A 22,504-nucleotide genomic window follows, 5' to 3' on the forward strand; every position below is an offset into this window, starting at 1 on the left:
TGGAGGCAGGTAGTGACTGCAGCCACAAGTGTCTTTTGCAGCAGTCCTTAAGGAGAACCGTTCAATTATCTGAGTGACCAAGGAATTTCCACCTATTCCAAGGGGTAAAATTACCTCATCTTCTAGGAACATGGCATACTTTAAGTGTATCTCTGGCATCTTCTGCTTCATGGAGAGACGGGCCAGTTCAAAAGCAAACTCAAAGACACTAAAATGAAAGAGAAAATGGAGTGATAGCAGGACTGTGTGCTATGAGGGCATGCCTTCATCAAGAGCAAGATATCAAGTAGAGCACAAGACATTGGGAGAGGAGAAAGGTGAAGATGGAGGGTCCCAAGTGAATAGGCACTACCCATTATTCCTGTCCCTAACCAGAGACTAGGAGCTTCTACACCCCCCATTAAGGAAATTCAGTTCCTTCACACTTGCTATTAGTGCCAGAGCCCCTTGGTTCAACTCTAAAGGGTGGTCATGAGGTTCCCAGTAGCCCAGTAAAGTGGGAGAGCTGGGGGAGAGCAGCAGTGTGAACGACAGTGCAGACAGATGGCTGGGCAAATGCAGAGTGGGTCCAAATCAATTCTCACAAGCAGTTAGTTATGGTGACATGAGGAATATCTCCTCCTGTGTTCAGAAGCTCTAACAAGAAATTCCTGCTCAGGTTGAAAGGAAAACTGCTTTTGCCTGTCCTGCTCAGACCTGACATTCATGAGACTAACAGGTGGACAAGACTTCTCTGTTAACTCCTCTGTGCCGAGGACAGAGTGTGAGGACTTGCAGGGTGGGGGCAAGGAGGAGAGCAGGGGGAAGACATGCCATGTCCTGGACCTGCAGCTATCACATGCATAACATTATTTATCTTGGGCCATTCCATCTTTCTTGGCTCAAACAGGTGGGAGAGAAACACTGGGTTGATAGAACTGCTTACCCACTGTCTGCTGCATGGTCAATGGCCATCTCCAGAAGTCCAAATTTACTGAGGAGTTTCACAGCTGCCTCTCCACCCAGGCTCTTTGCCCACATATAGGCTACATGCTTATAGGAGTTTGTCCCACCATGTGCCTTGGCCACCTATCAAAAGCAAAGAAAGTGGAAAAACCCAATGCATCCATTTCTGTTTCAGCAGGCTGAGCCAGGACTCCCCTTTTATATAAAGCCTGTTCTCTTGAGGGAGCACCAAAACCAATTGTTCTCTCCTAAAGAACCCTTTTGTAGCTCCACTGGACTGGAGAGAGTGAGACAAAAGCTTACATGGTAAGAAAGGAAGAGGCTTCTGCCTCCTCAGCATAGCCCATATTGCTTTTGGAAGCAGTGTTGCAGGGGCTGATACAGAGTGACAGAACAGTATCTCTGAGGTACAAGGCTGGAGGCTGGAGAAGAGCAGGTTCTGGGGAGACCTTATTGCAGCCTTTCAATACTTAAAGGGGGACTTATAAGAAAGATAGACTTTTTACAAGGGCATACAATTTACATGGGTGGTAGAACAAGGGGTAATGGTTTTAAAATGGTTTTAAAATGGTTTTAAACTGAAAGAGAGTAGATTTAGATCAGATATAAGGAATAAATTCCTCACTATGAGTGTGACGAGGGACTGGAACAGGTTGCCCAGAGAAGCTGTGGATACCCCCTGGAAGTGTTCAAGGTCAGGCTGAATGGGGCTTTGGGCAACCTGATCTAATGAAAGATGTCCCTCTCCATGGCAGAGGGATTGTAAAGGATGATCTTTAAGGTCCCTTCCAATTCAAACCATTCTATAATTCTATGAACACTGCGCAGGGGTTAGTAGTGGAGGAAGGCAGTGCTGCAGAGTGGCTAGGGGGTCAAGGCCTGCTTTTGGGGTGCAATGCTGCAGAGCAGTTAGAGGCAGAGCAGTGGCACGAGGGCATCCAGTATTGCGCCACGTTATGAAGCCATATAGTGTGTGCCAATTCTTCACATTTTGTGGTGAATATAGACAGGGCAGTTCCTACCGGGATCCTGCAGGCAAAGTCTGATCTCTGTGTGGTGGGATAGCTGTGAAGTGTTTATTACCCTGTAGGCTTCCTCCCACATGTCATTCACTCTGTACATGTTTACTGTGGCCTTCCAGTCCTTAGCTTCTAGGTAATGGTACTCAGCCTCCTGTAAACGTCCCTCTGCCTCCAGCTCCTGCAAAATGAGAAAATAAATTAGTGACGCTCTTGTCTCTACTTGGCCTAGCTGATCCTCTGCCATGAGATACACTCACCTTGCCCAGGTGTAGATGTGTATCACTGAGTAAGTCCTTGTGGTACTTGGCTACCAAGCAAACCATCTCATCATACATCTTACACTTCTTGTACATAGTGATGGCCAAATCAGGTTCATCCACAGTGATATACAGCCTGGGAATGCAAGCACATTCAAATGACTCAGCTGATGGCATGACCAGTGCCTGCATTCTCTCTGCATCTTGCCCAGCTGGGACTGCATCCTGGGCACAATATCAGAAGGCATGACTGGAGGACTGTGACTGCAGCAATGATAAACTCCCAGACAACTCTAAACTCGTGCAGGATTTGCTGCTTCAACTGGATGCATATAAGTCTACGGGGCCTGACGGAATTCAGCCCAGGCTACTCAAAGAGCTGGCTGATGTCATCACAAGACAATTATTTTTCAATGGTCTTGGGAATCTGAGAGGTCCTAGTTGTCTGAAAGATGGCAAATGTCCCAGTTTTCAAGAAGGGCAAGAAAGAAGAACCTGGTAATTACAGGCCTGTCAGTCTCAATTCAGTGCCTTGTAAAAGTCTGGAGAAGATTATTCTGGGAGTTATTGAAAACACTTGAAATGCAACGTAGTAACTGGTCATCGCCAACATGGGTTCAGGAGTGGAAAGTACTGTTCAACAAACTTAATTTCCTTTTATGACCCTGTTATCCACCCAGTTGACCAAGGGAAGCCAGTTGATGTAATCTTTCTGGATTTCAGCATAGATTTTGATACTGTCTCTCACAGTTTCCTTCTAGACAAAATGTCCAGCATACAGCGAGACAAATACATAATATGATGAGTGAACAATTGGCTGACTGGTCAGGCTCAAATGTTACATCAGGCTGGCAGCCAGTCACTAGCTCAATTTTAGGGGCAGTTCTTTTTAATGACTTGGATGCAGGACTCAAATGTATACTAAGTATGTCTGCATATGACCCTAAATTGGGAGGAGCTGCTGTCTCCTATGAAGGTTGAGAGGCCTTGCAGAGAGATCTTGACAAATTAGAGGGCTGAGCAATCACCAACCGCATGAAATTTAACAAGAGCAAGTGCTGGATTCTGCATCTGGGACAGGACAACCCTAGATATATGTACAAAATGGGACACAAGAGGCTGGAGAGCAGCTCTATAGAAAGGGATCTGGGGTTTGATGCTCACCTCTCTGCTTCTTTGAACTTGCCCTGCTTCTCCATCTCTTGGGCCTGGGTTATGTAGAGAACAGATACATCTTCCTGGCTCATACACTTGATTGCCAGCTGCCAAAAGAAACACACATTGGATGAACTACAGCACACTGCACAGTAATTTCTTGACACAGAGTAGATAAGGAGAAAATGAATCTTATTCCCACTACGAACAGGTGTATATGCTATATGCTCTGTAGAGAATTGGTTGTCATTTGTCACGGTGATCAAAGTACACAGGACCAAGCCCCTTGGAGAGTACTATTTGTGTCACAGGTGGAACCATACAGGACTGCTGATGTAAAGTGGGGCACACACATAGGTTGTGAATACCAGGGACTAATTTCCTAATAGCTGCCAGGTGCCCCTACACTGATCGTTTAGGATGTGCTTGTTGATCAAGTGCTGGCACACAAGGCCACTTCCTGATGAATTACAATTCACAAAGTGGGGTGAGGTCCCCAGAAGCTTTGGCTTCCGACTTTACCTTATGAGCTTGTTCCCAGAGCCCAGCCTGTGTGTACATGTCAATGGCATCCTTGGTTTGGTCTCCTTTGATGTACAGTTCCTCTGCAACCTGTGGGAGAGATGACCATGGTCAGCAGTCCCAAGGGATATAGAGCAGCAATGACTGCACAATGTGGCCTCACCTGATACTCCTGTAGCGCTGCATAGTGCTGGGCAATCTTGGGATAATATTTGGCTGCTGTTTGTTTGTCCTGCAAGTCCAAAATGTAGATGGCCTTCTTCCACTGACGGGCTCCCAAGGCTGCCTCAATGGCCTTAATGGAGCACCTAGCATCAGAAACGTAACTCTTTACAGACAGCCATCAGTCATCTGCTCCAGCTGAGCTAAGCCAGGGAGACCAAAGTGGTCTGCTGCTTGATTCTTCTTCCCAGGGTAGAGCAAGAAGGACCTGAATAGCTTCACAGCAATGAAAAAAGCAGCCCACAAGAAGCATGAGAGCAAAGGTCTGGAACACCAGCAAAGCTAGGGGAAAGAGTGAAGAACTAGGACAGTGGGGAAGAGTAATCAGGGCTGACAGACCCTGGGAGAAATATGGTAAGGAATCCATGGCTGGGCCAGCAGAGACTGCATATAAGCACCAGGAGCAGTGGCAAAGTGGGGTCAAAGGGGCTTACTCAGGCTTTTTACCCTGATGACTTAAGCAAACCGTATCAACTTATATATAAGCTTGTATAAGAAGCAGCATGGCCAGCAGGTCTAGGGAAGTGATTGTCCCCCTGTACTCGGCTCTGGTGAGGCCGCACCTCGAGTACTGTGTTCAGTTTTGGGCCCCCTGCTACAAGAAGGACATGGAGGTGCTCGAGAGAGTCCAGAGAAGGGCGACGAGGCTGGTGAGGGGTCTGGAGAACAAGTCTTACGAGGAGCGGCTGAGGGAGTTGGGATTGTTTAGCCTGGAGAAGAGGAGGCTCAGGGGCGACCTTATCGCTCTCTACAGGTACCTTAAAGGAGGCTGTAGAGAGGTGGGGGTTGGTCTATTCTCCCACGTGCCTGGTGACAGGACGAGGGGGAATGGGCTAAAGTTGTGCCAGGGGAGGTTTAGGTTGGATATCAGGAAGAACTTCTTTACTGAAAGGGTTGTTAGGCATTGGAATAGGCTGCCCAGGGAAGTGGTTGAGTCACCATCCCTGGAGGTCTTTAAGAGACGTTTAGATGTAGAGCTCAGTGATATGGTTTAGTGGAGGACTTGTTAGTGTTAGGTCAGAGGTTGGACTAAGTGATCCTGGAGGTCTCTTCCAACGTAGACGATTCTGTGCGATTCTGTGTGTGAACTTCATAGCCTGCCAGGTTATACTGCTGCTGGTTATACAGCCATCACATGCCCTCACCTGGCTTCGATATAATGGTTAATGGCAGCATCCAGCTGTTTCTGCTGCACCAGATGGTCTCCCCATGCCTCCTCCAGCTTCACAACTTCTGCGGGAAATGCCAGGCGAGCCAACTCCACTGCTGTAAGGGGACATGATAGCTGTTATGCTGAATCCATCAAGGAAGCAGAACTGTGTCACACATGGGCCTTGGACGGGGGTGTGTGTGGAGGAGGGGGATGGTGACCCGTCTAATCTGCTCCAGCTTCAATGGGCTACCCAGCAATCTGGATCAAACCCATGCTGGTACAATGCCTTGGGGAACCCATGCATGATCAATGCCTTGGGGAAGAGGATCCTGTTGTGGGGCTGTGTGTGCAGATGTGACTATGTGACAATACACACATTGAATGAGGCGGTATGTGGAAGCTTTAAAGCAACTAGGCAACTCTGAGCTCCAGGGCAATAGCTCATTCCGCCAACAGGCCAGAATACCCAGGCTTCTGCTGGGAAAAAGGTGTGTGTGTTGGAAACATATTTAGCACAGTACCTTTCAGAAAGGCACTGCCCTTGCAGTAGCACTCCAGAGCCTTCCGTGGGTTCCCAACCTTCTCGAATAGGTCTCCAGCCTAATGACAAACACAAGCTGCCAGTTTCCAGAGCCACTGTCTCCCCACAGCATCCTCCCTACCACCCCCATGTACAGAGCTGTCAGTCTTGCCAGAATAGACCTTGCCACACAGACTTCTCCATCAGCTATGCCTTCCCCACTAACCAAGACCATGAGAATAAAGGGGGCTTCCAGGAAAGAGTGCATGTGCTGAGATCATTGTTCTCTCTGCTGAACCCCACACCCCAAGGGTTTATCTGGGGTACCACCTACTAACAAGATCTATTTCTGAGACAACTTCTCCTCTCTGCAAAGTCGCTGATGCAGCAACAGCTTTTTCTATGACCATGGTCCCTAGGAGCTCTGCTATGCAAATGATCATACAGGAGCCCTGGGCAAGAGTAGGGAAAGGGAAAGCTCAGTCTCTTGCAGCAGGTTTTTTCCTGTAGGGTGGCAGCCAACAGGGTAGGATGTCTCAGAGTTTGCAAAAGTTAAAACATAATTGCATTGGCTTTAGGTGGCAAGGTTTTAGTAGTGGGGGTGCTACAAGGGTGGCCTCTGTGAGACAAGAGACAAGCCCAGAAGCTGCCCCATGTTTGATAAGAGCCAGTTCCAGCCGGCTCCAAGAGGGACCCACTGCTGGCCAAAACTGAGCCAATGAATGATGCTGGTTGCACCTCTATGAGAGCACACTGAAGGAAGGAAAAAAAACAAAACAAAAAAACCCACAACCATCTGTGCAACAGCAGCTGGGAGAGAGGAGTGAGAAAATGTAGAGAGGAACAACACTGCAGACACCAAGGTCAGTGAAGAAGGAGGTACTCCAAGCACCAGAGCAGAAGTTCCTTTGTGGCCGTGGAGAGGACCATGGTGGAGCAGGCTGTCCCCCTGCAGCCCATGGTGTACCATGGCAGAGCAGATCTCCATGCTGCAGCCCATAGAGAAGCCCACAGTGGAACAGGTGAATATGGCCTGAAGGAGGCTGCAGCCCATGGAGAGCCCTTGCTGGAGCAGACTCCTGGCTGAAACTGCAGACCATGGAGAGTAGCCCATGCAGGAGCATGTGATCTGGTGGGTGCTGCCACCCATGGGGGACCCATGCTGGAGCATCCATTCCTGATGGATGGAACCCCACAGTATGGACACACATTGGAGCAATTCCTGAAGAACTGCAGTCTATGGGAAGCACATGTAGGATCAGTTTGGGAATGACTGCATCCTGTGGAAGGGATCCTCCACAGGAGCAGGGGAAGAGAATGAAGATGAAGGAGTGGCAGATGACAAAATGTTATGGACTGACCGTAACCCCCATTCCCCGTTCCTCTGCACTGCTTGGGGGGAGAAGGTAGAGGACGTGGATGGGGGAAAGGTGGTTTTAGTTTGCTTTTAGTGCTTCACTGCTCTAGTCTGTTAGTAATAGGCAATAAATTATATTCTCCCTACGTAGAGTCTGATTTGCCCGTGATTGTAATTGGTGAGTGACCCCCTGTCCTTATCTCAACCCTTGAGCCTTTTTCTACTGTATTTTCTCCCCCTCTCCCTTTGAGGAGGAGGCATGAGAAAGTAGGTGTGGTAGAGATTAGCTGCCCATCAGTTTGAAACCACCACAATAATGTAAGAAAGGTCAGTGGCTAAAGCACATTTCTAGGTAAAGTTTACAAGAACAGAACAAGCATACACCAGCCTTTCATCTATTATATCTATCTCCAACAATCTGCATTGTAGAGGCTTCCTGAGTTCAGGCCATGATGCCACCATATCATCATATCTGATGGCCTTTTACAAATTCTACCTTCATGAACTGTCTCATCACTTTTGGACCATTCATACTTCTGGTAAAACAAACAAACAAACAAAAAACAACAAAAACCACCTTGCGGCTATGAGTTCCACAGTTACGTTTTCACCTGAAGGCTTAAGAAAAGATAACAGGTTTGGAAAAGCACAAATTTCTCTAGGGTGAAAATGAAATGGTCAGAAAATGCCCAAGGTTAAATAAGACTGAAGAAATGTAATTGAAGCAAAGCACATAAAATAGGCAAGCAAAATAAGTGCTTTTTTCACACAACACATAGGTGGAACTGGATAACTCATAGTCAACATTGTAGATCCAAAAGTACACAGACGGTTAAAATAATAATTTGACAAGCTCATGGAAGCAAAATCCATCAAGATTAAACATAAAAATAAAAATTTGAGTTCAGGTACAATATAGTCTGCAAACTGCTAGTAGCCATGAAAGTACACTATGGGAAGTATCAGCATATATTTGCCTTCTTTGTTCTTTATACTTCTTTCTCAAGCATCTGCAGAGGCGACTGTTGGCCCTGATACCATACTGTACACTGGTCTCAGACCCAGCATTGCTTTCTTATATTAGCATAGTTATGTGTTATATGAAAAACTGTTCTAAAAGGGTCACCTAATGATAAGTAGTTACGAATTTCTTGTGTTACCAGATATAGAGACAAAGAATTATACCTGCTACATTCCTGCTCAATGCTCGTGTATCTCAGAGAAGCAAAGGACAGGATAAGAGCTTTGACACTACAAAGGAAGAAGGCCCAATGGGGTGGACCACTCACCTGTTCATACAGTTCCCCTCTGATCAGTGCTGTTGAGATCCTATTAATGACATCCCCATTGGTCATGAGCTCATCCCTGCTCATGGCCAGCCGTGCCGCCTTAGCTGGCAGCCCTGCCCGCAGGTATAAGCTGATGGCTGCCAGGTAGTCTCCCTGTCCCTCTTGGACCTCCCCAGCCTTCTCTTCTTGCTGGGTGTCCAGCAGCCATTGGTAGTAACCCCGACGTAGCTTATCCAGCATCGGGTGTCCCTGTTGAGAAATCAATCACTGGTTGAGATCACTGGTTGACCTGGGCAAAGGCAAAATATTGTTCTATTCCTCCTGCAGGCTCTGAACAGCTCATGACACCAGACTTCTCCCTGCTCAGTTATACTACGCAACTGCAGTTAGCAGGAACCACAATGTGAGTTCTGTATACCTCTGCATCAACCATTCTTTTCTGAAGCCCTGGCTATTCCTAAACCGAAGTAGCTTTTCTCCCTCACTATTCACTGAGGTCTGTAATACCATCACTGCAACCTCCCTTTACATTTCTCTTTTATCATCTTAAGACATTCCCCGCTATTTTATTCCTTGACTGTCAGATGCATGATCATTAAGAACACACTAGTTTTATTCCTGTGCCTTGTCTTGTGGGCAAGTCTGGCTACCATAATCCTTCCTAAACTGCATCTCTGATGCACACTGGCCCTCTAGCCATATTACACTGTACTCTATAAAATAAAAGCACCTATTTGGTGTTGGACCAAAGATCTATTTATCCCCAAACCATGTCTTCTGCCATTCTTAACAGCTGCCTTGCTGATCTCTGAACTTGCTACTTCTTAGGGGCATCAGTTCTTATTTAGCACTGCAATTAAGTCTCTCCACACCCAAGCCTCCATTCTTGTGCCTTGTTCTCCTGATTCTATGATGTGTTCTGGACTGTCTGATGGCATGGCACCTTCCCCTTTTTAGTGAAGCGAATCAGATGGTGGACCTTCAGGGCAGGCTCAGAGTCTCTTTGGGAGCCTCTCCAAGCAGATATCAAGTCCTGATAAGCCAGGTGAAGAGCATCTAGATCATCATTGGATTCCGAACCAGGAGACTTACCAAGCAAGCCCAAACCACAGTTTGGTGAAGCTATATTCTGTACCTTGGCCTCCGCGACTACAATGCACTCATCCCACATGTGCAGCTCCTGGTACATGTCCATGGCCTCCTCTGTAGCATTCTGTGTTAAAGAGCGAAGTGTGAACCTGAAGGGTCCGTTAGCAGACACACTGCCATTGAGGTCTCACAGCAGATGCAGGTTAGATGTGCAGAAACCACATGCACAAGTGAACCATCCCTTTTACATGAATATTGAACCTCCCTCATCCTCTTTCTGTACCTCAGGGCAATCACAAAATCATAGAATGGTTTGGGTTGGAAGGGACCTTAAAGATCATCTAATTCCAACCCCCTTGCCATGGGCAGGAACACATTCCACTAGACCAGGTTGCTCACAGCCCCGTCTAACCTGGCCTTGTACGCTTCCAGGGATGGGGCATTGTCCTGGCTTCTGTTAGGACAGACTTAATTTTCCTCCTAGTAGCTGGTAGGGTGCTATGTTCTGGATTAGGATGAGAAGAGTGCTAATAACATGCTGATGTTTTAGCTGTTGCAGAGCAGTGCTTATACCAAGCCAAGGACTTTTCAGCTTCTCGCTCTGTCCTGCCAGCGAGCAGGCTGGGGGTGCAGCAGGAGCTGGGAGGGGACAGACCCAGGACAGCTGACCCAAACTGGCCAAAGGGGTATTCCATACCATCTGACGTCATGCTAAACAATATATAGGGGTGGCTAGCTGGGGTGAGGGGGCCAGCTGCTCAGGGATAGGCTTGGCATCGGTCAGCAGGTGGTGAGCAATTGCATTGTGCATCACTTGTTTCGTACACATTATTATTAGTAGTACTATTATTATTATTATTATTATTGTTATTTTCCTGTCTTAATAAACTGTCTTTATCTCAACCCACAGGCTTCACTTTCCCGTTTCTCTCCTCCATCCCAGAGAGAGAGGGGGGAGGGTGAGCGAACGGCTGTGTGGTGTTTAGCTGCTGACCGGGTTAAAACACAACAGGCATCCACAGCTTTTCTGGGCAACCTGTTCCAGTGCCTCACCACCCTCAGAATTAAGAATTTCTTCCTTATATCTAATCTAAATCTATCTTCTTTTTGTTTAAAGGCATTACTCCCTGTCCTATCACTATATTTCCTGACAAATCCTACACTTTGGAACGAGGAGTATCTCCCTCTATTCCAGGGTAAAAACTTTTATCCCAGAAAAAGAAAGTCTTCCTTCTCTCTTTCATACCAGGGCACAAATCTCCCTGCTCAGAAATAAGTGAAACCTTTTCTGCTCCTGGTTTCTCTACTCACCTGTTCCAGGAAGATCATCTCTGCCAGCTTGTAGTTCTTGTCTAGCATGGCCAAGCGGGCACGCACCAGGTAATGGTCTGTACCATCCCCACCCTGCAGACAGTCACAGTTAGCTCAGTTGGTTTCTTGGGTGAAAGAACAGGCTCTGGATATGGTATAAGGGAGGTGATTGCAGGTGGGGGGTCTTTGTCATTACAGAAACTAAGAAGACAGAAGTGAGAAGAAGGGAGTAGTACAGTACACAATGTTTACCCGGAAGAGGGATCTGACAGGCCTGGATGAAGGATTAGGTCAGCAGATTCTACATGATCATGTCCTAGTCTGCAGCAGCATAATGGGGGGCATGGACACAGAAGATAATGTGTATGCAAGTGTTTACAGGGAAGTGACTGCCCTGAACAGCAGAAAAGGTTTGACTCACATGCTCTTGAGCTGCCTGGTCAGCAATAGCATTGGTTTCATGCAGAAATCGAGCCTTTGCCATATTGCCCAGAGCTGCAAAGCACCTGGGAAGATGGGAAGAACAAAGCAATTAGTCACTAACGGGTTTGTTGGCACCTTTGGTTCAAGACAAGAAAATCAGAACCTGGGCAGCAGACCACGCAGTGCAAGCTGGAGAGGTGGGTAGCCCTGCTTCAAGAGAAGGATTTTGTTAAGAACCATGTTCAGATGTGCCCTCTAGTCCAGCTCCATGGAAGAAGCCATAGGCATGACCATAGTCCATGCTTCACTTCCCTACACTTTACAGATCCTCTGAGTTTGTCAGTAAAGTTTAATATCTTTATCAATGACATAGACAGTGGGATCGAGTGCACCCTCAGCAAGTTTGCAGACAACACCAAGGTGAGTGGTGCAGTTGATACAATAGAAGGAAGGGATGCCATCCAAAGGGACCTGGACAGGCTAGAAAAGTGGGCCCATGTGAACCAAAGTGCTTAGGCGCAAGGTGCTGCACCTGCGTCAGGGCAATCCCGGACATGAGTACAGACTGGGGGAAGAACTCATTGAGAGCAGCCCTGCAGAGAAGGTCTTGAGGGTTGTGGTGGATGAAAAGCCAGCAGTGTGCGCTGGCAGCCCAGGCGGCCAACTGCATCCTGGGCTGCAGCAACAGAGGAGTGGCCAGCAGGTCTAGGGAGGTGATTGTCCCCCTCTACTCTGCTCTTTTGAGCCCCCACTTGGAGCACTGCATCCAGGTCTGGGGCTCCCAGCACAAGAAGGATGTTGATCTTTTAGAATAGGTCCAGAGGAGGGCCACAAAGATTATCAGAGGGCTGGAGCACCTCTCCTACGAAGAAAGGCTGAGAGAGCTGGGGATGTTCAGCCTGAAGAAGAGAAGGCTCCAGGGAGACCTCACTGCAGCTTTTCAGAACTTAAAGGGGGCTTATAAAACGATGGAGAGCAACTTTTTGCTTGGTCAGATAATGACAGGACAAGGGGGAATGGTTTTAAACTACAACAGGGGAGATTTAGATTAGATGTTAGGAGGAAATTCTTCACTCAGAGGGTGGTGAGGAACTGGAACAGGTTGCCCAGAGAGGCTGTGGATGCCACATCCCTGGAGGTGTTCAAGACCAGGTTGGATGAGGCCCTGGGCGACCTGATCTGGTGGGTGCCATCCCTGACCATGGTAGGGGGGTTGGAACTGGATGATCTTTAAGGTCCCTTCCAAACTGAGCCATTCTGTGATTCTGTGATCTGACAGACATAGAATCATAGAATGTCTCGGTTTGGAAGGAACCTTAAAGATTATTATTACCCTAAAGTCAATGCCTGGAATAGAGAACACTTCATTCTCCAATGCAGTGAACTTTCCAGGCCATGCAAAAAGTCACATCTTCAGTTAAATTCTGGTTTCTGTGAGGGATCCAGCAAAGAGAGTGTTTAGGCCAGAAAGATGTTATAGCTTTTTTCTGTACCTCTCTGCAACGTGCAGCTGTCTGGCTTCCAAAGCCAGTCTGCTTAGAGTCTTCCACATGGCTTCCGTCTCTGTTGACATTTCTAGTGTCTCCAAAAATGCAGTGGCCCTTGAGGCAAAGAGATATGCAGACTTTCAGTAACAGAACAGAAGAGCTCTCTGATGAAAATCCTAGTCTGAGACCAGAGCTTCCTAAGAGTTCCCAAGAGTCGCACTGAAAACACACAGGTGTGACAAGTTTTGAAGACTGTATAAAAACAAGGCCTGACGTATCAGGGAAAAATTCTCAAGTGGGATCAGTTTGTGAAATTTTCTTCCCTGGTCAATTTTAAATACAGGTAACAACATCAGCCCTGCCCAGGTGGCCATCATAACTGCTTTGGACAGTCAGTTTTTACTCCGCATAGCTCCTGAAAGTTTCCATGAAACAGTGTCACTGTCACTGGAGGGGCAGCAGCAAGAGCTCTGAAGTACTACTTCACATCTGGCTCCTATGGAAGACACTTACTGCAGTTAAATGCAAACTCCATTCACTGAATTCATTGGTGTCAATGGCACCAGACTGGCCAGCATTTTCTGCCACACAGTCTGAAACCACAGAGCTGTGAGGATGACAAAGGGGAGTACTCATTCCTCAATACCTGGCGCCAACATCAATGCTCAGTGCCTAAACTTCAACTCAGCATAGAAAGTCATGCTGGTGTTAAGTCATAGACTGCTGACCCTCAGATGCATGCTAAGTAAAGTGGGGCACCTGCTATAACCATATAGCTTACCTAGCACTTACCTGTGATAATCCCCATCATCAATGGCAGTTCCAAACTCTATGAGACCTTCATCTAGGGTGTAGGACACAGTGTTCACTCCTTCAGATACGATCACTTCTGTCTTTCCATCATTCCGTTCCAAGTCTACGATATCTCCCTAAAAAGAGTACCAGTTATCAACACTCCCATGTTCTTCTAGAGTATGTAGGGGTAGTATGGATGTGAGACAGCACTGTGGCAACTCTGCATGACTAAAGTTCTGCTGGATGAGCTCACACCTAGCAGACATTGTCACTATCACACTACAGAGAATGAAAAAGCCACTGAGCAGCTCCTCCTATCTCCAGGTTCTGCCAGAAATGCCTGCCACAGAGCATTTCTGGCAGTGCAATATGAAACAGGTGAGCTCATATTTTGTCCAGGAGAAACTGGCAGTTCCCTTCTGTCTTCTCTTCTGAAATCTGCCATCCTGCATATTCCCACATACATGAACAATTAGTACAGAAATTCATGGAGGAAATCAAAGTCTTCAGAGTTTTACCTTCAGAGGAAACATGGTGACTCGCTCTGGAGCATCAATGTTATACCAAATGCAGAGGTTGTTTCTGCTTTGCGCCACCACCACATCACTGCCTGGAACCCACTGTACATAGGAGCAATAGTTCAAAATGGTAGTCTTGGTGCTGCTTTCAACATCATAGAGCTGCAACTAGATGAGGAAAGAGGAGAAAAAGGCTCAGCATGGCTCATGGCTGGGCTACTAGCTTATATGAACATGGTAGGAACATCTGAGCAAGCATCTTGTAAACAGGTATTACCAATCAAGAATCAAACATTCTCCAAGATATGTAGCTCAAACTTCCACACGGTTATTATTTATATATGTTCACAGTATCACAGATTTCTAGGTTGGAAGAGACCTCAAGATCATCGAGTCCAACCTCCGACCTAACACTAAGTACTCCACTAAACCATATCCCTAAGCTCTACATCTAAACGTCTTTTAAAGACCTCCAGGGATGGTGACTCCACCACCTCCCTGGGCAGCCCATTCCAATGCTTAATAACCCTTTCGGTAAAGAAGTACTTCCTAACATCCAACCTAAAACTCCCGTCGCAACTTTCGCCCATTCCCCCTCGTCCTGTCACCAGGCACATAGGAGAACAGACCAACCCCCACCTCGCTACAGCCTCCTTTAAGGTAACTGTAGAGAGCGATAAGGTCGCCCCTGAGCCTCCTCTTCTCCAGGCTGAACAAGCCCAGCTCCCTCAGCCGCTCCTCGTAAGACTTGTTCTCCAGACCCCTCACCAGCTTGGTCGCCCTTCTCTGGACTCGCTCGAGCACGTCCATGTCCTTCCTGTAGCGAGGGGCCCAAAACTGAACACAGTACTTGAGGTGCGGCCTCACCAGAGCCGAGTACAGGGGCACAATCACTTCCCTAGACCTGCTGGCCACACTGCTTCTTACACAGGCCAGGATGCTGTTGGCCTTCTTGGCCACCTGGGCACACTGCTGGCTCATATTCAGCCGACTATCAACCAATACTCCCAGGTCCCTCTCGGCCAGGCAGCTTTCCAGCCACTCATCTCCCAGCCTGCAGCACTGCTTGGGGTTGTTGCGCCCCAGGTGCAGGACCCGGCACTTGGCCTTGTTGAACTTCATACAGTTGACCTCAGCCCATCGCTCCAGCCTATCCAGATCCTCCTGCAGAGCCTTCCTGCCCTCGAGCAGATCGACACACGCACTTAGCTTGGTGTCATCTGCAAACTTACTGAGGGTGCACTGGACGCCCTCATCCAGATCATCGATAAAGATATTAAAGAGGACCGGCCCCAGTACCGAGCCCTGGGGGACACCACTAGTGACCGGCCTCAAACCAGATTTGACTCCATTCACCACAACTCTCTAGGCCCGGCTATCCAGCCAGTTTCTAACCCAGTGAAGCGTACGCCAGTCCAAGCCCCGAGCAGCCAGTTTCTTGAGGAGAATGTTGTGGGGAACTGTGTCAAAAGCCTTACTGAGGTCAAGGTAAACCACATCCACAGCCTTTCCCTCATCCACCAAGCGCGTCACTTTGTCATAGAAGGAGATCAGGTTCGTCAAGCAGGACCTGCCTTTCATAAACCCATGCTGACTGGGCCTGATCGCCTGCTTGCCCTGCAAGTGCCGCGTGATGACCCTCAAGATAATCTGCTCCATGAGCTTTCCTGGCACTGAGGTCAAACTGACAGGCCTATAGTTCCCCGGGTCTGCCCTGCGGCCCTTCTTATAGATGGGCGTCACATTGGCTAGCCGCCAGTCAACTGGGACCTCCCCCGATAGCCAGGACTTCCGATAAATGATGGAAAGTGGCTCGGCCAGCTCCTCCGCCAGTTCTTTCAGTACCCTCGGGTGCATCCCATCCGGCCCCATCGACTTGCGCACATCCAAGCTCCGTAGCAGGTCGCCAACCATTTCCTCATGTATAGCGAAGGCCACATCCTGCTCCCCATCCCCTTCCACCAGCTCAAGGCACTGGGTATCCAGAGAACAACCGGTATTGCCGCTAAAGACTGAGGCAAAGGCGGCATTAAGCACCTCAGCCTTTTCCTCATCCTTAGTAACTAGGTTTCCCCTCGCATCCAGTAAAGGATGGAGATTCTCCCTAGTCCTCCGTTTCGCGTTGATATATTTGTAAAAGGATTTTTTGTTGTCTTTAACGGCAGTAGCCAGGTTGAGCTCCAGATGAGCTTTGGCCTTTCTAATTTTCTCCCTGCACAGCCTTGCTACATCCTTGTAGTCCTCCTCAGTGGCCCGCCCTTTTTTCCAAAGATTATAAACCCTCTTTTTTCTGCTAAGCACAAGCCGCAACTCTCTGTTGAGCCAGGCCGGTCTTCTTCCACGCCGGCTCGTCTTTGGACACGTGGGGACGGACCGCTCCTGTGCCATCACGATTTCCTTCTTGAGGAGCGCCCAGCCTTCCTGGACTCCTCTGCCCTTCAGAACCGCCTCCCAAGGGACTCGGCCAACCAGCGTCCTGAGCAGCTCAAAGTCAGCCCTCCGGAAGTCCAATACAGCAGTTTTACTGGTCCCCTTCCTGGCCTCGCCAAGAATAGAGAACTCTACCATTTCGTGGTCACTCTGCCCAAGACAGTTTCCGACCACCACATCTCCCACCAGTCCTTCTCTGTTTGTGAAGAGAAGGTCTAGCGGGGCACCACCCCTGGTAGGTTCACTGACCAGCTGCGTCAGGAAGCTATCTCCCACGCTCTCCAGAAACCTTCTAGACTGCTTTCTCTGTGCCGTGTTGTGTTTCCAGGATATGTCCGGGAAGTTGAAGTCCCCCACGAGGACAAGCGCCGACGATTTTGCAACTTCTGTCAGTTGCCTATAAAACTCCTCATCCGTCTCCTCATCCTGGTTCGGCGGTCTATAACAGACCCCGACCAGGAAGCTAGCCTTGCCGGCCTTCCCGCGGATCCTAACCCACAGGGATTCAACCTTATCATTCCCAGCCTGGAGGTCCACAACATCAACATCAAAAGATTCTCTAATGTAGAGAGCCACGCCACCACCCCCTCTGTGCTGCCTGTCCCTCCTGAAGAGCCGATAGCCAGGCATTGCAGCACTCCAGTCGTGGGAGCGGTCCCACCACGTCTCCGTGATGGCAACCAAGTCGTAGCCTGCCTGCTGCACGATGGCTTCCAGCTCCTCCTGTTTGTTACCCATGCTGCGTGCATTAGTGTAGATGCACTTCAGCTGGGCCATCGCCTTCTTCCCCGGCCTAGCCATTGTTTCCCCCGGCACAGCTCCAACAAGACTTGTTTGAGCCCCGTCCCCCTTCTTACCTAGTTTAAAGCGCTCTCTATGAGTCCCGCCAGCTCCTGGCCTAGGATCCGTTTTCCCCTTGGAGATAGGGACCCGTCTGGGGCCATCAGGCCGGGTGCCGAGTAAAGCTCCCCATGGTGAAAAAACCCAAAATTTCTGTGCTGGCACCAGCCTCTGAGCCACCTATTAACCACGCGAGCTTTCCATGTCCTCTCCGTGCCTCTCCCTTCCCCCGTAGGGATGGACGAAAACACCACCTGCACTCCCGCTCCCTCCACCAATCGTCCCAGCCCCCTACAGTCCTGTTTGATAAAAGCAGTTAGCAGAGGATGGTTTCAATCCATCGACCTCTGGGTTATGGGCCCAGCACGCTTCCGCTGCGCCACTCTGCTGCTGTATGTTACTATTGAAGACTTAAGATCTTTTTTAACTCTTGCTATATTTCAGGCAGCACGCTCAGATCCTGACCTCCTTATTGCTAAGTTCATAAATATATAAAACAGAGTATGTTCTGTGCTACTTCAGCACCCTCTTGGTTGTACAGCTGCAATAGGAGAATGGTCTCTTAAGTCCTTCATGCAACCAGACTGAAGGACCAAGAAGGGCCTTCCTCTGCAGCTCTGGGCTGAACTGTCCATCCTAGGTAAAGTCTTATTGCAAGAACTGTTGCCAATAAGCTGAAAGGATGTTGCCCTGAAACAAACTTGGCAATTTGGAAGGTATAACCTGACACATGGCATAACAAAGGTGTATAATGCCTTGTAACTTAAAAGTCTTGGGCTGTGTTTGCTCTTTCTCATAATTGGCTTCACATGGTAAAGATGCAAAAAAGAAAAGATAATTGTGTTGAGCCTTATGACATACCAGTAGAAGAGAACAAGAAAGAAGCTTTGTCAGTCTGTACTAAACTGACTGGAGGGAGATACAGGGACATAGTTTAGGAGAATCATGGTACTGTCTGATTTAGGCTGGTGGCAGTACGTAGCCTGTTGAGAGAGCCCATGTGGATGCCCCACTGAGAGCCTGTTGAGAGAGCCCAGAGAGGTTGTGGGATGCCCCATCCCTGGAAGTATTCAAGGCGAGGCTGGATGTGGCTCTGGGCAGCCTGCTCTAGTGGCTGGCAACCCTGCCCAGAGCAGGGGGGTTGAAACTAGATGATCTTTAAGGTCCTTTTCAACCCAGGCCATTCTATGATTCTATGAGAGGCCTGAAAAGCAGACAGATGAAGTTTCAGCAATCTTTACGACTCTGAGATTCTTGTTGAGAGAGTAAATTATAGAGCCCAAATATAAACTGAACAAGAATTTAGAAATAAATATAAAACATTATGTTGCTGGGAAAGTTCTCCCATCTCACATGGTAGGACATACAGCCTTGTGGAAATGTATATATCACTCATAAATAGAAGCCTGTTTCATCCAATGCAGCCTGAAGTCATATTAGTACCTTTCTGAAGAGTATTAGTGCAACAGAGAACAAACAGAAGCCCTTCCTATCAGCAATGATTCAGTCTCCTTTATAGTGAAGCTCTTTCTTGACTGATACTTTTATGAACATGTAAAATTAGTATTTTAATGAGCTGCAGACATGGAATAATCCTTCTGAGAGTTAAGAGCATCTTGATTAACAAGGCACTCTAATGCTGATGCAGGCATTAGATTTTTTTACAAATCCATGTTGGGCTGCTCCTCCTATTTCTCTGGAATCACAAAGTACTTGTAGGAGTCCCTCTTCAACTATCATTTTTGTGTAAGAAAGCCTACCTCTAGCACAACCCTGTGAGAAATGTCTGTGTGGTAATGAGGTTGTGAGGTGCCAGATGTATGCACTGGAAACTTTGGCTACAAAGCTGAGCACTCTGGTCTGATAAGCTTGGCAGCAATGAATCAGACTGTATGTGAGTGATAACAAGCAGACAGATAATTAAGTGGAGATCTGTGGTTCCTAGGCAAGAAAGTATATTCGCACCCCCTAAAATCTATGATGCAGTCTTAGGGGTCAAGCTGCCAAAAATGACAAAGCAGGAGCAGCTCAGTGAAGAAGCCAGGGGCTCCTGTCTGAAACGAGGGATGAATTCAAGAGTTTCATCTGAGAGGAAGGATTACAACACCTATGCATGTATGAACATAATACCTCATCCATCCTTGGACTAAGGAGAGAGGTACGGCCAACATGGAAATATTCTACTGCAGACTGACAGTCTCCAGGGATGTGAACGTGAACTCTGGAGCAATCAAAACCATCTTGGGATGAGCTGCAGTGCTATGGCTGGGCCTGCCACAGCATCTGGGATACCTGCATAGAAATTCTGGACATGAATTACATCATTGTCAATAAGGTCATGTGTTCTTCTCAGGACACTTGTTACAAGACGAATAAATGAAGTGAAGCAGTCAGAAAGCCTTACATTCGTAACAATGAAGAAGGCTTCACTGTGAGCTGGGTAGAACTGTAACACAATTGATAAATACATCTTCTTGCCTGCTGTGGTGAGCTTTTTCATCTGTATCTGTACATACACTAAACACACCTAGAACATTATGTACCTGCATTACATTAGAATCTGTAGCGTGAAACTGTTATGATTTTGGGCATAGTTTTGTCCTGGGTTTACTAATACTCTCCCACACAACATTCAATCACAAGCCAAGGGCCACACTGGACATGCCATTTGGTTGTGACCAGGCTGTTTTAGAGAATTAGAGTTCATCTTACAGACATAAGCCAAGCTGTTGCAGAGAACACCTTTTTTAAATTGACATGTTAAGTGCAACATTAGGGTCCTCATCCTGAGATTCACCCACTTGCCTCCATCTCACAAAGAGTCTACTGTGAGAAACAAAGTTATGTTTTTGCAATAGAAGGTGTTTTTGCACACTATAACCTGTATTTTAAGGATTGATGAGAAGGAGGAAGATGTCAAGTAACTTTAGAGTTAGCTATGACTGAAAACCAAACAGGCAATGCTGCCAACTCTTGCAATCTGTACATGGTCTGTCTTTCTTAAAGGAATAGTCAAAAAATCATGAGAAATTCACATGTGTTTCTCATCTCCTTTCCCTGCACTCATGCATATTTGTCTTTACTTCTCCCCAGGTGTGCCACGCTGCCACAAGCCCCCCAGATGTGCCTGGCCTTACCCTCATCTTCTTGTCCCTGAAGAGTAGTTTGTGGCCTGTTTCATTCAGTTCCAGCCAATCAATCTTGCTGTCATGGCTAATAGTGCCAGCATTGTAGCTACCTACAAGGTCCACTTGGGAAGGAAAAAGAAGAAACAGTATAAGTACCTAAAGGTGCTGAACATTCAGTGCTGCCCCATGGGGATCAGGTACTTAGGACCTAAATACAGCAGGACCCATGGGCAAACACACTGTGACACGAAAAGCAGACTGCAGTGAAATTTTATCTTGGTGCCTTGTCAACAGCAGTAACTCCTTCCACCCTCCTGTGAGTATGCACAGGTCACAGACAGTGCAAGCAGCAATATCATCATGCTGAACTGCACAGAATGTTGGATTTGGGACGCAGTCAAAGCTGCCCCACAGCTGTGCCCACACCAGGCAGCTAACCTGCCAAAAGCAGGGCAGCCTGGTGTCTAGTAATCTGCTGACAGGCAGATGAATGTGAAGGGGGCCTTCAGCAATCTGCTACCTAGTAGAGTGAATACAAAGAGGGCCTTCATGGATATGCTTGGCACAGTAAGTGCAAAGGGATCAGTCAAGCTACAAAATACAGGGGAGGGGTGTTTACATTCACCTGTTGCTATGGTTTTGATGTCTATCAAATAAGCCAGTCTCTTGTTCTCCTCCACGCCCCTCTGCCGTCTCTCATTGATACGGACACTATAATTTGAAAGGAATGATTACTGTTACCCTTAATGCTCTCTAAATTCACAGGACTGAATCCCATCTTCCCCTTGCCAGATTTACTTGCAATTTCCCTAAGCACATGGAGCCTCTTGTAGTTTTCTGACCTGTGACCCTTGCACAATACCTACGGCTGCTTCAAATGGAAACAAAGCTTCCGATTCACAGCTTCATTCCAGAAGCTGCCCCTTTGGAATCAGGGTTTCCAATAGCAAATTAGTTATGATAATTCCACCCCTGAGCAGCCCATGATCTTCCCTTCTCTCCTCTTGAATTAGAAAAGGGAGTATGGTATTTCAGAAAGACAGAGGAGGTCCCATTCACATCTAGAGTCACCAGTAATGCTGGAATAGTATCACCTGGATAGAGATGTCTGAGCAGATAAACAGGTTCTTCTTCAGGCAATAGTCAAGTCAGGCTTCAATAAGCACATAGCAGAGGAAAATGGGCTCTTGTGCTTCTAAAACTTTAGAACCATCAATTGTAACAGAGCAACTAAACCCCATCATTGGTTACTGCCAGAATAAGATAACTCAGGAAACATTCAGCAACGTGCCATCAAGTCCCAGAGTCTGGGAGCTGTGTTTTACAGAGTGGTAAGCTTCCAAGTATATGTATCTGAGATCACTTCCACAAAATGCCTGTACTGGCCACACATGCGGGTGTGACACTCACCTGACAAGATGAGGGCTCATGAACTCTGTGCGGACAGACCCCAAGATGTCATTATTTCCATATTCCACCAGTGTCAACTCCCCTGCATTAAAGATCATGCAGACCTGTAGGAGAAAGGGGAATGCACTCTTAGAGAAAAGCCAGGAAAGCACTAATACCTACCAGTGAGGTGAGCAGAAAAGGACTCTACTACACACAAGTCTAAATTTAAACCCAATGGGATGAGCAAGGATCTGTTCTTGTCTTCCTGTTTTGACTGCCAGCTTTTCCTGATGACTGGGGATTTTAGTCCTGGCTCTATCAGTCTTTCAGGAAGAGCCAAGCTGTCACCTGGAGAGCTATACAGTTGACACATCAGCTTCTCCAAATCTCCCTGCCTTGCCAGAAAGTGAAGGATTCCAGGTAGTTAACACATCCTGTTTTCTGTACCTCCAACATCCTCTCTGGCTGTTGCTCTTTTATTGCTCCTCTCCCCTGCATGGTTTTGACTTACACAGTCCTCATATTGGATTTGCTTTGTACCTTGACATATGGAAAAGGCAAGTATGGGGAGGAAGCAAATCAAGATGTATATTGAGAATTTAAGTGCAGGAAACAGTTGAAAAACAGGACTTTCCAGAAATGTGGTTGA

At 47.5% G+C, this 22,504-nt stretch overlaps 1 protein-coding gene across 2 annotated transcripts in view; it reads right to left on the reverse strand.

Annotated features, from left to right (window-relative positions):
• The window catches only part of IFT172 (intraflagellar transport 172), a 48,886-nt gene that overhangs the window by 13,755 nt on the left and 12,627 nt on the right, over positions 1-22,504 (reverse strand). For both annotated transcript variants that reach the window (XM_080585279.1, XM_080585278.1), the window contains exons 13-31: positions 21,874-21,977; positions 21,089-21,174; positions 20,473-20,585; positions 14,066-14,233; positions 13,545-13,681; positions 12,759-12,866; positions 11,264-11,348; positions 10,843-10,935; positions 9,578-9,655; positions 8,443-8,691; positions 5,798-5,876; positions 5,269-5,389; positions 4,065-4,209; positions 3,902-3,991; positions 3,389-3,486; positions 2,225-2,360; positions 2,029-2,145; positions 926-1,068; positions 115-208 (exon numbers count right to left, since the gene is read on the reverse strand). In XM_080585279.1, the coding sequence (XP_080441405.1) occupies positions 115-208; positions 926-1,068; positions 2,029-2,145; positions 2,225-2,360; positions 3,389-3,486; positions 3,902-3,991; positions 4,065-4,209; positions 5,269-5,389; positions 5,798-5,876; positions 8,443-8,691; positions 9,578-9,655; positions 10,843-10,935; positions 11,264-11,348; positions 12,759-12,866; positions 13,545-13,681; positions 14,066-14,233; positions 20,473-20,585; positions 21,089-21,174; positions 21,874-21,977 (2,244 nt within the window). The remainder of the gene's footprint in view (positions 1-114; positions 209-925; positions 1,069-2,028; positions 2,146-2,224; positions 2,361-3,388; positions 3,487-3,901; positions 3,992-4,064; positions 4,210-5,268; positions 5,390-5,797; positions 5,877-8,442; positions 8,692-9,577; positions 9,656-10,842; positions 10,936-11,263; positions 11,349-12,758; positions 12,867-13,544; positions 13,682-14,065; positions 14,234-20,472; positions 20,586-21,088; positions 21,175-21,873; positions 21,978-22,504) is intronic.

This window comes from Anser brachyrhynchus (assembly GCF_964034855.1).
Source record: "Anser brachyrhynchus genome assembly, chromosome: 3".
In the NCBI taxonomy this organism is placed as follows: Eukaryota; Metazoa; Chordata; class Aves; order Anseriformes; family Anatidae; genus Anser; species Anser brachyrhynchus.